Source organism: Myotis lucifugus, unplaced genomic scaffold (assembly GCF_000147115.1).
Source record: "Myotis lucifugus unplaced genomic scaffold, Myoluc2.0 scaffold_11, whole genome shotgun sequence".
Taxonomy (NCBI): domain Eukaryota; kingdom Metazoa; phylum Chordata; class Mammalia; order Chiroptera; family Vespertilionidae; genus Myotis; species Myotis lucifugus.
In genome coordinates, this window is record NW_005871059.1 from 16009388 (window position 1) to 16026497 (window position 17110).

Consider the following 17110-nt stretch of genomic DNA (forward strand, 5'->3'; position numbering starts at 1 on the left):
GAAAACAGTATTTCTTGAATACCACTATGATTTCTGGGGATTGTATGGTTTGGTTAAAGCCTTTTCTTTCCTTTTAGGCAGCCAGAGGCTAACTGTTTAATAGATTACAGTACTCTTTTCATTCTGTCCTATCATCAATTCTGGATTATTTGCAAGTTGATCATATGTTCTGTGGATTATCTACAGGGTATCTCAGTCTTTTCTTTTTTCTCTTCAAGATAGAGAACTTACTTCACTCTTCTTGGATAAAGTCTTGGTCTCTAGGTGCAGTGTCTCTGCATTGGAAGTTAAAGTTTTGTTGAGGGAAGGCAAACTTCCGGGTGAATATGTCTTCATTCTAAGTTGAGCTGCCCACAGTGCAGGGATTGTCCACATTTTCTCTCTTTAATGAGCTGGAAAAATCTTGAAGTAACTTTGTCTTGAAATAATTAAAAGGATTTTTATTATATCACTTTTAAACTTCCTGGTTCTCTTCAGAGAACACATTTGTGAGTCCTGGAAGGCTCTATTATTTTCCACATTTACCTTACATTACACTTGGTAGTATTTTGCTGGTAGTAGTTAGTGTGGCGTTGTATTAAACAGCAGACCATGTTAACGGGCCATGAACCTCTCCTTTAATGTTTTTAATGTTTAATTGTTCAAAGCATTAATATCATATTCGTGGACTAATCCTAGATATAACAGTTTAACTTAGCTAATAGAGAAGAAACACTGCAAGTTTTAGACAAGTATAATTGGAAACAGTAAGACTTGAAAATGGGATCTCCTTGTCAATAGAGCAGAAAAGGCTTTTTGAAAAAAAGAGCAAATTTTAGCCTACCTAGATGGTGTACCACTTAAAGACAACAAGCCTTCACACAAATCATGTGGTTCTTTAAACCGCAGTAAAAATTGAGGCAGGTCACTTCACATAGTTCATTCTGTGTTTTCTTTTCAAGTTTATCATTACTTACCCAAAGCTAAAGTTTATATGTCATTGTATACCAGGCTTGACACGTAAGTAGTTTGGGGACCATCATAACCTGAAGCGTATCATAATTTGAAGCATACCATAATTTATGGAGCAATTATGTTAATTTATTCTTATCATATATACATACATATGTATATGCATATGATACTTGAAGGAAAGTGTTTTTCTTTTGTGTCTTTTGTCTTAGATTATTTGCTTTTACTCTTTTCTTCTGTGAATGAGTGTGTGTTTGGATATACATATTTCTTGCAATTATTTTTGAAGGCTCCGTTAAGTGCTTTTACTACATTACCTCTAGAATTTATTTTCCTCTTCCTTTCCACCTCAGCCACCCGTGGTAAAGACAGAGATGGTAACAATTTCTGATGCCTCACAAAGGACAGAAATCTCCACCAAGGAAGTCCCTATTGTTCAAACAGAAACCAAGACCATCACATATGAGTCTCCACAGGTGCGAAAGCTCTAGATTTGGACTGAGCTCGTTTTCACTTAGTCTGTTTCTCTCTCCATTCTGTCTTCTCCTAGTTTACATGTTTCTGACTTTGATGTACTGTTTTATATCTCCATTTCATAATTGTACTTCAACAACATAACTTGTTATGTTGCTTCTTAGATTGAGACAGAGAACTATAATCAAATTGGTGACCCAGTAATTTCAGGGAGGAAGCATACACATGATTATTGAAGACAGGCAGTACCAATCTTGTTCATATTATTATAAGCCATTTGTGGCTTAAAGTATCTAGGATTGTTTATGTATACTTGGGAAACAGATCATCTTACAGAGTTTATGGGATATGATATAATTTGTGCATTAGTAGGATTTAGGCATCCCTCCCCATGAAGACAGATCCAGTCAACTCTTGCTTGCAAGTTTACATACATGTGCACACACATTTGTGCTTCTCCTTCACGTGGGATTATTTTCTGAAGACATATGCCATTATTGTTATGTAAATGTGTAACTGTTCTAAACAAATGTGTGTGTTTGATTTTAAGTATTCAGACATTGATTCTGTAAATATTTGAGATAATCATTAAGATATCTAACTTTAAGGGTAACAGAAAAAGGGAAAATATTTATCATTTCAAATGGAACTGTTTAGAAATTTGGACAACTATTTTCTTGACTGAGAAATTTAATGTTCATAGTAGGATTGTGCTATGGTGAAAAATGGTAGATTATTACCCTCTTGAAATATTTTTTAATGCATATATATGTGAAGCATTCCTCAACATTATTTTAGAAATGCTGTGCATAGAGCCCACATGAGCACAAACAGGTCTTTGATGCATGGGTGTGGTGGGAGAGCAGGTACCCGTGTGTTCCTATGGTGGTGAGTGCCCTTGTGAAGAAATACATTGCATGAACCAAATGCGAGAGAGATTGCCTCTTACCTTATAGTAAGAAGGGCTCTGGACCTTCCAGTTATTTCCCTGTGTCCGGAAACAGGAGGCAAATATATATGGTGACCTTAAACTAACATTTAGTTTATGATCTTAGTATAAACTAAAAATATTAATTTGCTGTATTTCCACTAGTAAATTCTAGAACTTTCTACCAGAAAAGTATCAAAACAAACAAATTAAAACCTATTTAGTTATCTGCACAGGATTTATATATGAGATATATATATATATATATATATATATAGAGAGAGAGAGAGAGAGAAGAGAGAGAGAGAGAGAGCGCGCGCACACATGCATGCATACTTATTGAAATATATATCTTCATAATATACTCACAACACACGGACTGTTACAGGAAAAGTGTTGTTTAAAAATCTAAAGATAAGCATAATAACCAAACGATGTTAATTTAGTCTATTCTAGTTAGGTTCTGTTGCTTAGTAATCTGAGAAAACGTTTATCTATTTTTACCCACCTGTGCTTAAATAACAAGCCAGCACTTCTGGTCACTTTGGCAACGTCTCTGCCTGGTTCTCTGGTTTCTTTTTCAATTTATATAAATGGCTTTCAATCAACTTCTCTCATGACCCCCATAGCTTTCAGACCCAACTCCTTTTTCCACTCTTCTTTTTTTTCTGTCTCTCTGTGTCCGGGGTTTGCTTCTCCCCGTGCATTTAGTCTTTGATTTTACTCTGTTTAAATGTCAGCCAATGCTGGTCAGTAAATTACCACTATAAACATGAAAAGGCAGATAGCATCTTCTGCCAACTACAAAGATTTTAAAAGATGCATATTTGATGGGAAGGGCATCTTCTATGAAAACATAATGGAAGTTAAGCATTGCTTTGTATTTTTCCCCCAACTATCCAAAGATTGATGGCGGGGCTGCTGGTGACTCGGGCACGTTACTGACTGCACAAACCATCACATCTGATTCCGTGTCAACAACCACTACCACACACATCACTAAGGTAAAGCAATCCAGGGGAGTCCTAGGGAGAGGACGGTACATTGCAAACAGGATCCTTTCTGAATTGTTTCTTTGTTCCTATATACACTTCAAAGTAATACACAGACAGTGCCAGTGGAATAAACCTGCAGACATTTAAAGTATCCAAGAAAATTGGGCTCCATTGACAAATGTATTTAAAACAAATTGCAATTCGTAAAGTGCAAAGGGGTAAAAATATGTATGAATCGCTATACCTAAGACAGCTACAGGAATAGAGAGAATTTAATAAAAGTGGAAGCACAGGTTTATTAGAAAGTACAAAGTGAATGTTGACTATCATTCAGCATTTTCAACAAGTTCTTCAAATAATGTAAATGTCCCCTCATTGATTGACGATCCCAGTATGTTGACTTGGGGTGTGTCTCCAGGTCATTCTCTAACTGTTTAGCACCAGATCATATGACCAGTGATTCTGGAGGTGTGGTCTCTGGACTAGCAGCAGCCTGACTTGTTACAGGTGTGAGCACTGTGGTCCCACTTAGGACCCGCTGAAACCCTGGGCCCTCCCATGCTTGCCACAGTCCTCAGATTGCTAACTCCAGTTTTATTTTCCAGTAATCCCTTTTGCTTCTACTCCTCATATTTGGTTAGTGCCTGAAGGTCTTAAATGTATCCTTTGTGCATTCCATACCCCTTATTTCAACAAAAAATCTTTGTAAATTAACAAATGCCACATAAATGAGAGATAGTATGGCTGAGCATTTTAAAGCACATCCAGTTATTAAGGCAAGTGATAGCCTTGTTTCGTATGATGAAGTGCAATCACTGTGCTTAGTGTATACATTTATCAGAGTTCCAAAGGTTGGGTGTGTGCTTCCTCAGGACCGTGTGGATTTGCTCCCTGTCTGTTTAGGATGTCGCAGGCATGTGATCTCTTCACCGTCAGGGCCCAGGCTCTGTTATGTTAGCTGCTCTATACCAGTGACTGTGTGGCGGTTCACCCAAGAGCTCCTGCCCACACGGCCCGTCACATAGCCCTGTCAGCCATGTGCCATGTCCACACGTACAACTACATGCAGAAGCTGTGATTACAGCATTGAATGACAGCCATATCCAAGTCCTCTTTATTTCTGTTATTGCACTAAACCAAAGAAACAAAATCACCAAATAGAGTTGTATGATGAGAATTAAGCAGACGAAACGATAACATCAGGCAATTTCCAAACCTAAAGATACTGAAATTGTTAGAATTCCTTGTAACTTTCCATAAACCAAATAATTATTTCTTCTCCTTTTAAAAAATTGACCAATTGGGAATGAGGAGACTCAGGAAGTTCTAACAGTGTCCCAGTGGAACCACGTGGATTAAATGGCAGCTGGTCCCTCTCAGTGTCACCTGAATCTTGATACATTAGGTTTTAAGGTTGCTTTCAGTTGAGGAACTTACGGATGCTATAGCTTTAACCACAGGATTCTCCATTGAGCTTAAAAATAAGGAAAGTTTCCAGAACATCAGCCTTCCCTGCTCAGTGTGCATTGCCTTACAATGATCAGAAGGTCTAGGTGTGCCCCATCTGTTTTTCCTGACTCTGTGTACACAGCTTTAGTGATTACCATTTTCCCCCTTCTTTTCTTTATGACCTTTAGACAATAAAAGGTGGAATATCTGAAACAAGAATTGAGAAACGCATTGTGATCACAGGAGATACAGATATTGACCATGACCAGGTAAAGTCCTGCGGTTCTGGTTCTGAAATTGACCGTGTTTATTTTCTAAGTTTTGTGCCTGTCATCATGTCACATAAAGTATATCCTACCCCTCCTCCCAGTGCCTCCTGGCTGAATCCTAAGTGTGGGATTAAGGCCTGGATATACCTGTCCTTTCAGCCTTCCTAACTCTGGGGATTGCTTTTTATTTCCCACTGGATTTCTGTGTACTTTGGGGTCAGAATAATTGTGGGGACTCCTGGCAGCTGTTAGGTATTCATGTGGGCCTGGTTTAAGGCAAGTCATCAGTGATTAAAAAATGAATGGCAGCTTAATGATCCTGACTTCCAAAAAATAAGCCACTAAGTTTGCCTTATGACTACTTTTAGGAACTTAAAAGAAATTTTTACAGCATTAGGAAAATTGGGTTGTTTACTACTAATTATGACTATTATTGAGGGGTGGGAGAAAGTAATCTAAGGTCTTTTACAAAGTGAAAATTTATATGTATTCAGAAAAAAAATTGAAAGAATTGAGCTTCTATTCTAATGTTGAGCAGGATGCATGATTTAAAAGCAGGTGGTAAATAGAACTGCTGGAGACTTTGAGAGTTGTTTTAATTTTAGGTAGCAATTTCAAGTGATAAGTTTTTGTTTCATTATTTTCTGAGTGATTTTAACTCAACTTTAAAGGAGACCAAGCTGTTTTTCTTTTTTAAAAAATTTTTGTTGATTTCAGAGAGGAAGGGAAAGGGAGAGAGAGAGAGAGAGAAACATAAATGATGAGAGAGAATCACCAATTGGCTGCCTCCTGCCCTGGGAATTGAGCCAGAAACCCAAGCGTGTGCCCTGACAGGGAATCAAACCGTGACCTCCTGGTTCATAGGTTGACACTCTAGCACTGAGGCACACTAGCTGGGCCAAGATGTTTTCTTGTATAACAACTTGAAGAAAAGAAAAAGAAATGTTCAGTTGACCAAACAGCTGGAGAGGAGGAACAAATGTTTGTTAACCAGCTTTGAATGCAATATAGAATTCAGGAAAGAGAATTTTAGAGAACAAAATTTCTCATGTAATAAAGTCTCACTGTATATGACCAAAATAGAAATAGATTTTCTACTATGCCCTCTAAGGATATTACTGTTTTTGTTAAATCCCTGTAAACAGGGTTTACTTACATATTACATATGTATTTTTTTATTTCCTTGCATTATTAGAGGTTGAAGGGTTGCCCTGACTCTGAATTTTGACCTAAGAGCGCAGATTCCTAGTGGTAACCAGCACATGAGCCTATTTACCACTGGAGAGTGAATTACCTGCTTGGAAACCAAGCCTCCAGTTTCCCATGGAGAGGATTTTTCTGCCTCTGTTCACTGTACAATCTTGAGTTCTTTTGACCTTAAGTTGGACCAAAGGTATTCTCGCTCTTTTGCTCTAGGACTCTCGCTCAGCAAGCATTTGTTAATCCCTACAGCATGCTAGCAGGAGCCCACTTTCTGTGGTAGTAATGGAAATTGGGTCTTCTCCCAGCCTTTGTGTCTTTTACCCTTTGTCTTCTGTGAACTGAGATCTTTCCGGCTTTCAGAAGCCACTATTTTCTCTTAGGGATTACTCTCAGATTTTATTTTATGTGCATTCTTTTGTCTTTTGGCCTGTTTTAACTGAAAATAAAGCTAGGCAGCACTGCTTCTGAAAGGCAGGTAGAAAAAACACAGACTGAAATATAAGTACCCAGGTAGCACACGTTCCTAACTCTTACAGTAGAAAACAGTCATGGTATGGCTGCAGCATTAACTTGCTGTGAGTACACGCCTCCCACTTGTATGATGTGCTTCAACCCATTTTAAAACTGAGGTCAGATATCCAAATGATGAGAATAGAGATGCAACTTTTATACTTTTTCATGTCTAATCATAAGATGGCATACACTTTTCTGACTAAATTTAATTGTGGCTTTTGGTCTGATTGTCACTAGAAACTCATGATGAGTTCGCCTACCCTTTAACACCTGTGATGAGATGACAGAACTATTTGAAATTAAAGGAGAGATATCACCTCTCTGCTCAAAACCGACGTTGATCATGTGGTGACTTTAATATCATTGACACCTTTTCAGCTCCTTGCCTACGTTAAAAGAATCTTCATAGTGGAAGGAATTGCTTCATCTGAGCAAGACAGGAAAAAAGGAATCTCTTGTGCTGGCAAATTAAAGAGGCGTGCTTTCATCGAAACCTGCTTTGTGGGTTCTTTACCCTGTGCCAGTCAGTCCTTGACACTCACCTCTCTACTGGGGATGCGTAAATGACCTGGCCCTTGCTCCTCGGTCAGCTGTCAGCCGAAGGTTACTGAGCAAAACCCAGTTCTAAGAAAATAACTTATCAGTTTGGCAATGTGATATGTTTTCTCACAGTCTATTATTACCATAATAAATTAACATTTAAATTGTTTAATTTCATGTCTAATATCATGAAATGAAAGGAACTAATGGCAAACTGATTTTGACTATTTAAAGATGACTAGCAGTTTTTTAGTTTCTCTACTTGTTAATTGGTTTTGAAAGAGATAGAGATAGATAGGTAGAGAGAGAGAGAGAGAGAGAGAGAGAGAGAGAGAGAGAGAGAGAGATAGATGTTGTTGTTGTTCCACTTACTTATGTATTCATTGGTTGATTCTTATATGTGCCCTGACTGGGGACTAAACCCACAACCTTGGTGTATGGGACTACGCTCTACCCAACGGAGCTACCCGGCCTGGGCCTTTTCTAATTAAAGCATGTTTCACATGTGTTACCTACCCATGAACATAATTTGTATTTTCGCTTTTAACATTTACACTGTTTTAATGTAACCTTTGGAGTGAACATAAACCTAAAAGTATCTGATACGTTGCCTGTGGCTACATTTGACTTCCATCAAAGCTCCAATCCTTCCCAATTAGGATTCCACAGACCACCATGGGTAGGCAATTTTGATCGTCCTAGTCTCCCTCTTCCCTCTGAACACATGTATACTCCTGTTCGAATTGTGGTCCATACACAGAAGCACCTCCTGACCTTCTTTGAGATAAGAGCCCTGCTCTTCACCCCACTCCACTCTTGCCCTCTGGTTCTCCTGCTCTGCTTACCAGACAAGCAGTGGAGCTGCTACTCATATTGGAGGTTGGTCCCTGTCTGACTTTGCTTTTGTCCTGACACAGGTGGGATGCAAGAGATTGTCCCCTAGTGGAAACTTAGGCACCCCTAGGTGTCTTCCAAGCTTCTGTGCAAAAGTTTTTTGGTGTAAAAACAATTTCTTCTTTTGTAGCTTACCTCTTTTGTGTGGAATGAGGCTCAGGGTTTTGCTCAGTAACCTTCCGGCTGACAGAAACTATATTTCAAACAAGAAATGCAGTTGTCCCCTTAGGCAGTTGACAGCAACAGGAACCATCATGCTGCTTTTCCTAGAAACATATTTTCCTTATGAGGCAGGGTGCTCTCTAGCCTGGTAGAATTTCTTTGTTTCGGAGATCTGTCCTCGATTTTTAGTGTTCTTCTATGGTGTTTTCTTGTACTTTTCTTTAAAAATCTTTCCCCTCCAAAAAAGGATCTTTCCATTTGCCACAGCACTTTCTGATACATTGCAGGAAACCTTATTGCTATTCACAACAGGTCCAGAGAGAACTAGTGGGAGGGCACCGAGGCCCACTCCTGCCCTGCAGCCCCAGCAGGAAAGACCCATTAACCTTTGCTCCTTCACTGTTTTCAGCTGTAAAGTAGGGATCTGTCTACTCTGGTCTTAAGCTATACTGATTGTGTGTCACTATCATTTGTGGGTTTTCATTGTTCTGTGCCCTAGAAGTTTATAGATATTTTTACTGCAACATTTTTCAGTTCAACAAACATTTTACTCAAACAATTACTGAGAGCCCAAAGAGGGCAGAGGTATGTGAGGCCTGGTCCTGCACCTTGGGGTTTCAGGCAGTTGGTCAATAGCAAGTGTCACTTGAGTGTACAGGGTAAGCTCTATGCTGTACACCATCCCTTCTATCCTTACAACAGACCTGAACATGCTCTCTGCAGCCTGAGCATTTAATCTCAGGTGATAGGTGAGAATGCTAAGGTCAGAGCAGATCCGTTTTCCCAGGTCTTGTGGTGAGGGCACGGCTGGGATTCAGAGCCAGCCTGCTTCTTCCACATGTGTTATTATTTGAAAGTAGCCTGGACAAATGGGGACTCTGGGGAAATGAGAAGCAGCCTCTAAAAGGAACAATGAGCCCATTTCAAGTCTTCCTGCTTCCTCAAAGAGCAGAGGCGGAATCCCAGGTGCTCAGCAGGCATGTGTTTGGCCACCTTGAGAAGGAGCCCTTTCCTCCACTGACAGTGTTCTCTCCTGACCCTGGCAGGCGCTGGCCCAGGCCATCAGGGAAGCCAGAGAGCAGCACCCCGACATGTCGGTCACGAGAGTGGTGGTGCACAAGGAAACTGAGTTGGACGAAGGGGAAGAGTAAGTCAAGGTAAGAGAGCCTGTGCTGTCCAGGGCCCTTCTCGTGACTGTTCTGTGGTTCTGAACCTGCTGAGGGATGTGAAAGGGGCTTCTATGTCACAGTGTCTTTCTCCTGTCATCCCATTTGATTTTCCAGACTGTTATCCCCAAGTCCATCTGCTCAGGTTGCCTGGATAGAATTATAAACTTTCTACCACAGGGCATTTGGTGTTAATAACTGGCAGGTATTGAGGGCTGCTAGTAATTGACATTGATAAGTTGCTTTACTGTTTAAAAGTACACCAGTACAGTTATCTTAATTAATGTTCACAATGACCCTTTGAGAAGGTGATGTTGTCTTCATTTAGATGAGGGATTTTATTGCAAGAGGCGCAATGGGAGAGCCGAGTTAAATTCTTTTAATATAGGCATTAGTAATGGTATATCAGAGAATGAACCATGAAAGGAAAAGATTCCTTTGGTTATGTATAACTTTAAGCAAACCAACAAAAACAAAAGTAAAGAATAAATGACAATGTTTAACATGCCTGGCAGAGAAAGGATTAGTATCCTGAATATATTAAGAACTCTTATGTGCCATCAAAAAATGTAAGCCCTTCAGTAGAAAAATGGGCAGAGGATTAAGCAAGTAAACCACAGAGAAACTAAGTGAACATAAACAAAAATGTTCAGCGTCACTGTTGCTTAAATCAGTATCAATGAAAAATGCAGTGTACAAGTTTTCACTTATAAATCTGCCAAAGTTTATGCTTTTAACCAGTGTTGGGGAGGTTGTGGGAGGAAAAATATATTCATATGCTGCTGTATAAATTAGTAATATTTCCTGGAGGACAATTTGGCAAAAACTTACATTAAACATGCCTACCATTTATACCACTTTAAAAAATATATCTTAAATAATCAGAGATATGTATGAAGATTACAAATGTATTTATAACATTTTTATGTATACTAGCAAAAAATTGGTAACAACCTAAATGGCCAACAGTAGGGTTGGTTGTACCTTCTGCTGTCATTATTATGTGATGACTAAATATAGCTATTAAAAGTTGGGCTAAAGAATTCTTAATGAAATTATTAAATGTTCATAATTATATATGGATTTTTTTGTTTGTTTTTTTATTTATTTTTATTGTTCAAAGTATTACAAATGCCCCTCTTTTTTCCCCATTGACCCCCTCCATCCTGCCCTGCCCCCCTCACTATGTCCATGAGTTATGCACATATGCATATAAGTTCTTTGGTTAATCTAGGGGTGGCTGGTCACAGAACACTCCACCTGTGGCAAGGCCGCGTGCTTTTTCATCGCAGAGAGAGAAGAGTTCAGTCATTGCACAGCCTCCCCTTTAAGTTTTTAACTTTTGCCATAGATACCTTTCTTGTTCTTATTGAGTAAGGACAGATTCTGGATAGTAATCCTTTGTCAATTTTATGTGTTCTGGTTTGCCTTTTATTATTAATTACTCCACTATAGTTATTAATACATTGAATTCAGTTATTAATATAGTTAATATAGTTGAGTTATCAAGCTTTCCTTTATGGCTTATGTTTTTTTTCATACCCTGAAATATTAAAGATATTTTTGATCCTGCGATTTAAATGTTGCCTTTCACATATCATTTCTTAAATCATCCGAAATTTTTTTTCCTGTGTGATGAGAAACAGTGATCCATTTGTTTTCTGTATAAGTAGACAGCGTGCCATTATTGTTTATTGAAGAGCCCATCCTTTCGCCCTCTAATCTGCAGGTCATGTATCCAGTTTCTTGTATGCATGGGTGTGTTTCTGAGCGCTCTCATTTCCATCCGTCCATGTGTCCATCCCTATTCCAGTGCCATGCTGTCTTATTCACTGTAGCTCTAAAATGATCTTGATATCTGCTAGGCCATGTCTCCCTAATTGTGTTCTTTTTCTTCAGGAGTATCTTGGCTGTTCTGGGCTCTTTTTATGTCATATAAATTTCAAAGTCAGATTATTAGGTTCTAAGATAAACCTTCTGGTATTTTAATTGGAATTACATCCACTCTTTAGCTCAGTATAATAAAAACTATATCTTTATGATATTGTCTTCTTTTCTACAAACATAAAATATCTCTCTATTTATGTAGGTCTTCTTTAATTTCTTTCAATGAAATTGTATGATTATTTTACCCAGAGAGAGGTCTTATAAATCTTTTCTAGCTGTTGCTGGTATAGGCAGATACAATTGGTTTTCTATATTGTCTTATACCTAGCAACTTTACCCTTTATTTATTTACATGCTGTTTTTAACACAGGTGTACAAAGGGGCTATAAGCAGAAATCAGTTAAAATTTTAACACATTATCTAGATACCTGAATAAATGTGGTGTATAATATGGTAAATGTTGATCTTCTTATTTTTGAGATGTACTTTCCTGATAGTGAGTCAGATGGTCAAATATTATGTTTTAATCTTGTCAGATCTCAAACTATGTGACATTGTACAAATCAGTGGGGATGGTTAAATCTACCCCTTTTTTAAAAAAAACAAACTCGTAGGACTTATTATAAGGGTATAATAAGATAATGAGTGGGTATTTCTTCTCTAAATTCTTTGAATCGGTAGTGATCACTGTGAATATTACCAACACCCCCACCTTCCTTTGTGGCATTTAATAAGTTAAAATGTATTAATTAGTTATATCAGTTATTCCTTGTACCTTAATTTATTTTTGCATTGGGAGACACACACACACACACACACACACACACACAGCCTTTGAAGTTTGCCTGTCTTTGAGGTCGTCATCTCTTATAAGCAACTGGTTAAACATATTTAGGAAGTTAAAGTATAAACTCACATATAAGATGAACAAACTAGATTTGGGAAAATTCATCCATTCAAAAAATATTTGAGTATCAAAATGTGCTAGGGTAGGGCTAGGCATTGAGGATTGAAATAGTCAAACTTGTAGAAGAAACAGAGTTGAACTATTATAAATTTAACCTATTGTAACTTGAGAAACAACGTTTGAGTTGATATCTGAAGGAAGAATAGGAGTTACCTCAGTGCCTTAAGTCATTTTAGCATCTCCACCCCCTCTGGTGCAGCTTGTTCTTGAAAAATTCCCTTTGCTGGTGACAATCAAGAGGAGAGTGTGTTTGCACTCCCAGGATCACACAGAGGCAGCAGGTGGGCCAAGGCAAAGAGCAGGACCCAGACAGTATCTGAACGTCAGAAGAGAGTGAATAACTGTGTGTCTGCCCCGGCTCCCCTTGCCAGATGTAGAAAACTCTCCTCCTAATCTGACCTCTCCCTTTGGAGTAGTTCTGAGCTTTTCATCAAGCACTGCAAGGTCGGGGTGGAACAGACAGAAAGATGGGCAAAGGACAGCCTGCATGGACAGAACCTCCATGTCTGCCATCTCAGCAGGGGTTGGCCAGCTGTGAGGCGGAGAGGAGCTCAATTCAGACACCATGAAAAAGAAAACACAGACTTCAGAGCAGAACTTCACTAAACCTTTGTAACCTTTTCTTTATGTCCTCTTATGGACTACTCCATCCTGTCAGTTTGTCATAAATGCATATTTATAAGCCCTCAAATGGACACAGTGTCACTGACCTGTCCCCACTGGAATGGTGTTCAGGCAGTCCTGGTCAGGAGGAAGAAGAATGCAGGCTTGGTGGTGTGGGGTGTGTGGCCTCGAAAAGAATGGGCCCAGGAGGGGAGCTCGTGACTCACTTCAGTTGGCACCATGAGCTCTCTGAACCCAGACTTCAATGAGCCTCTGACTTCTGGAGCAATCCTTGATGTGGGGTAAAAGTGAAGATGCCTCCTTTTCATCTGGAAGCAGTCAACAGCCGAAGACGCAACCATCTACTCATCTTATTCATGTATTTGCTCGTTATACAAATATCAGTGGAGTGCCCATCAGATACCTTTTCCTGTTTTGCCATGGAGGCTTCAAATCAAACAAGGTCACACTCACAGACAGTAAATCAGTGGTAGCAGAATAGTTTCAAGTTTATATGTTCTCAACTGAGTTGAGTGGGAACAGAAAGGCAAGGTCTCTAAAATAATCATAATGGGGCCTCTCCCTTGAGCTTCCAGGTGAGTAGGAGTCAGCTCAGTGAAGAAAGGTATAGAAGGGGGCATTCCAGACGGGTTATGGTGCTGTGAACTTGACACTCTAGGAGTCTCACAAGGTCAGGTGTAGCTGGATTGCAGACCACTTGCAGGAGAGTGAAGGGAGATGACAGGAGCAGGGAGGCAGAGGCTTGATCTTACAGAGCAGCGGTTCTCAACCTGTGGGTCGAGACCATCGGAAAACACATATAGCACATCAGATATTTACATTATGTTTCATAACAGTAGCAAAATTACTACTTGAAATTACTACTTCAGTTATGAAGTAGCAACAAAAATAATTTTATGGTTGGGGGTCACCACAACATGAGGAACTGTATTAAAGGGTCTCGGCATTAGGAAGGTTGAGAACCACTGTTATAGAGCCTTACGAGCCAAGCCAAAGAGGCTAATCTTTATCCTGAAAAGCTATGGGTACTCCTCATGTATTTGAGGGATAGTAATTAGGTAGAGGTTTGTGACTGGGTGATTGCATGAAGGTATGGAAGTTAGTAAGTCGAATAGGTGGGTGAGCAGAGGAAAACTCCCAGATAATGCCCAGGTGGATAGCTTGGGCAAATGAGTTGGTGGTTCCTGTCATTGCAGTCATGGAATACGTGTTTATTTTCTCACATAGCATGTGCAGTATCGCCAGTCCTCTGCTCTATCTTAAAGCAAAAGTATATCTTTTGTTCTGTGTACTATGTAGGAGGAACCAACTGTCACAGGAATTATGGAGGAAGCTTGGAAGTGAGTCTGTAAGGCCCCATATTACACACACACACTATGGGTAAATGGAAATTTACCAGATGGTGTAGCATAAAGTGTAACATAGCAGATTTGCTGGGTTAAAATCTACTTCATTGTTGTGTGACCTGGGTAGGTTATTTCATGTCTCTACTTCAGTTCTGTCATCTGTAAACTGGGGGTGATAATGGAATTTACAGAAGAGTTTGTTTCCAAGGCAGGTTGTAAGAACTTTTTGTAACACATAAAGTCAGCCATGAATCTGTTTTTGGTCTTAAGAGTCAAATAAACATGAAGATTTTCTATCCCAGAGATGTTGACTTTAAGAATCGTCTACGCCCTAACCGGTTTGGCTCAATGAATAGAGCGTTGGCCTGCGGACTCAAGGGTCCCAGGTTCGATTCCGGTCAAGGGCCTGTATCTTGGTTGCAGGTACATCCCCAGTAGGGAGTGTGCAGGAGGCAGCTGATCGATATTTCTCTCTCATCGATGTTTCTAACTCTCTATCCCTCTCCCTTCCTCTCTGTAAAAAATCAATAAAATATATATATATTTTTTAAAAAGCGTATACATGGAGAGGTCCAGGAGGTAGCCAAGAGTTGAGAGAGCACAGCAGGCTTCGGGTCAGGAGGAGATTTGGAGGTCATCCGAATGTGTCGCCTACTGATGAAGCCTTTGGTTTGAGCTCACCCAAGGCCAGGTCAGAGTGTTGTGACCTGGGGAGCCGAGGACATAGAAGAGGAGGAGCCAGAGGTAGGAAGAAAACAGGGAGAAAGGATGTCATGAAAATAGCAAGAAGAGGATAACTCTAAGAAGGAGAGAGTAATCAAGTATTAAATATGGCAAAGAAATGAAGTGAATGTGTCCTTTGAAATTGTTGGTACAACCTGGGGGCTTTGTCAGAGTTCTTCAGTCAAGAAGTAGGCATGAAGCCCTGTAACAGGTTGAGGAAAAGGGATTTTACACGGAGACTGTTTTCAAGAATCTGGAAAACAGTAATTGGGCCTTTGGCCTTTTTGTTTGCTCTGCCTGTCTTCATCTGAGACGATGGAGAGCATTGCGTTAGGTTTTACAGAGCCACCAGAGCTAGTGCTGTGATTGCTAAAACCTGGCAAATCCATCATTCCTTGGAACCTGTTAGATAAACCCTGAGTCCCAATCCCCAAACCACAATAAACACGTAACTAAATTAGTGGTTTTGCTTTCTGTGCTTATTGTGCATCTATGAACACCAATTTCTAAAGATAACACTGTGTTCAAACCAACATTTCAACGTTAGGGTGATGTCTATGTTTTCAAAATGAACTCACAAGCCAAGTAGGCAATTAGCACTAGCTATCTAACTGACCGGACAGGAGAAAACCATGTTGGCTGAACCGAGCTCAGGCTAATCATGAGCTACTCATTTACGGGTGGCATCACCCTGTCCCTGAAAAGAAACACAAGCCTATGGACTTCCAGGTGACTAGCTTCAATTCAGGAGCCAGGAGGTTTGCAGGCATATCAAACTTGTTGCATTTTTATTGTATTCTGTTTGCCTAGTTCTACGAGTCTCATTCCTAAAATTAGCATTTTATTACAACTTAGCTTTGAATATAGATTAATCAAACCTAAATGAAGATCTCTTATACATAGAAATAAAAAGCCATTTTGGATTTAGTGAGTTTTAGGCATAGCCAGTTTTTACTCTGGATGCTGTGGAATGTTCAGTTTTAATATTTATAAATCTGGCAGGTGCTATCAATGAGTCATATGCAATGTATTTGAACTACTTGACCAAAGAGGCGCTGATGCCACTGCGTCGTGCAGGCATTGGCACCTGGTAGCCACTAATTCACCAGGGTTTGCTCTTGGACAAAATCACCAACTGTTGTTTTTGCAAATGAACCTACCTTTACGGTGTTTCCTTCCCGCACCCCCCCCCGCCCCCAATAGTAAAACAGAGGAGGTTATAGTTTTTAAAAAGGAAAAGGCAGTTGAAAGTGTAAGTGATCCATAATTTCTTTGCTCCTAGAGAGAGCTAATTCCTTTTCACAGTGCGTATGTGTGAACACATACACTCACACACACGCACTCACACCTCAATTTATGTAGGCTGGGACTGTCAACTCTATATTTATCTTGCTTCCTCCCCCCCCCCCCCACTTAACAGTACATTGTAGATAAATTCCCTTGTCATTACCTCATCCTTTTTCAACAGCTGTTGAATGGATGCTTGATGGTTTACTTAACATTTACTAATGGTTATTTAGTTTATTCCTCAGTTTTCACAATTATAGATACACCTACAAATATCATACTTGTGTTTACATTTTTGTACATTAAATTCATTGTTTCTCCAGGGCAAGTATTTTCTAAAATTAGAGTAGGTGTGTCACTGAGGGTTTTTGACATATTGATAAATGTTTCCCTTAAAGGTTCTACAGCTAGACTCCCACTAGCAGTTTATGAGTGTCCCTGTTCCCCGTGCTCTTGTCAGCACTCAAGATTATACAGTTTAAAAAAATCTGTCAATCTGGTGAGGAAAGAGTATTTCCCTCTTCTTTTTAAATTGTGGGGAAAGAGCATTTTTAATTGTTTTTTTTTTTTATTGCTAGTGAGGTTGAAATACATACCCACATTGCATCTCTCTGAATTGCCAGTTTGTGTCCTTTGTTTTCCTATTCAGATGTTTATTATCTTTTCTCTCATAAATTTGTTAAGGTTATTAATCCCATACAAACACTGCATGTTTCCCCCACTTTTTCATTA

General features: G+C 39.4%; 1 protein-coding gene across 11 annotated transcripts in view; it reads left to right on the top strand.

Moving 5' to 3' along the window:
• Positions 1-17110, top strand: part of EPB41L2 (erythrocyte membrane protein band 4.1 like 2) — a 191330-nt gene that overhangs the window by 166839 nt on the left and 7381 nt on the right. For all 11 annotated transcript variants that reach the window (XM_014451934.2, XM_023750281.1, XM_023750278.1 and 8 more), the window contains 4 exons: positions 1305-1427; positions 3259-3357; positions 4986-5066; positions 9425-9535. In XM_014451934.2, the coding sequence (XP_014307420.1) occupies positions 1305-1427; positions 3259-3357; positions 4986-5066; positions 9425-9529 (408 nt within the window). In that variant the 3' untranslated portion in view covers positions 9530-9535. The remainder of the gene's footprint in view (positions 1-1304; positions 1428-3258; positions 3358-4985; positions 5067-9424; positions 9536-17110) is intronic.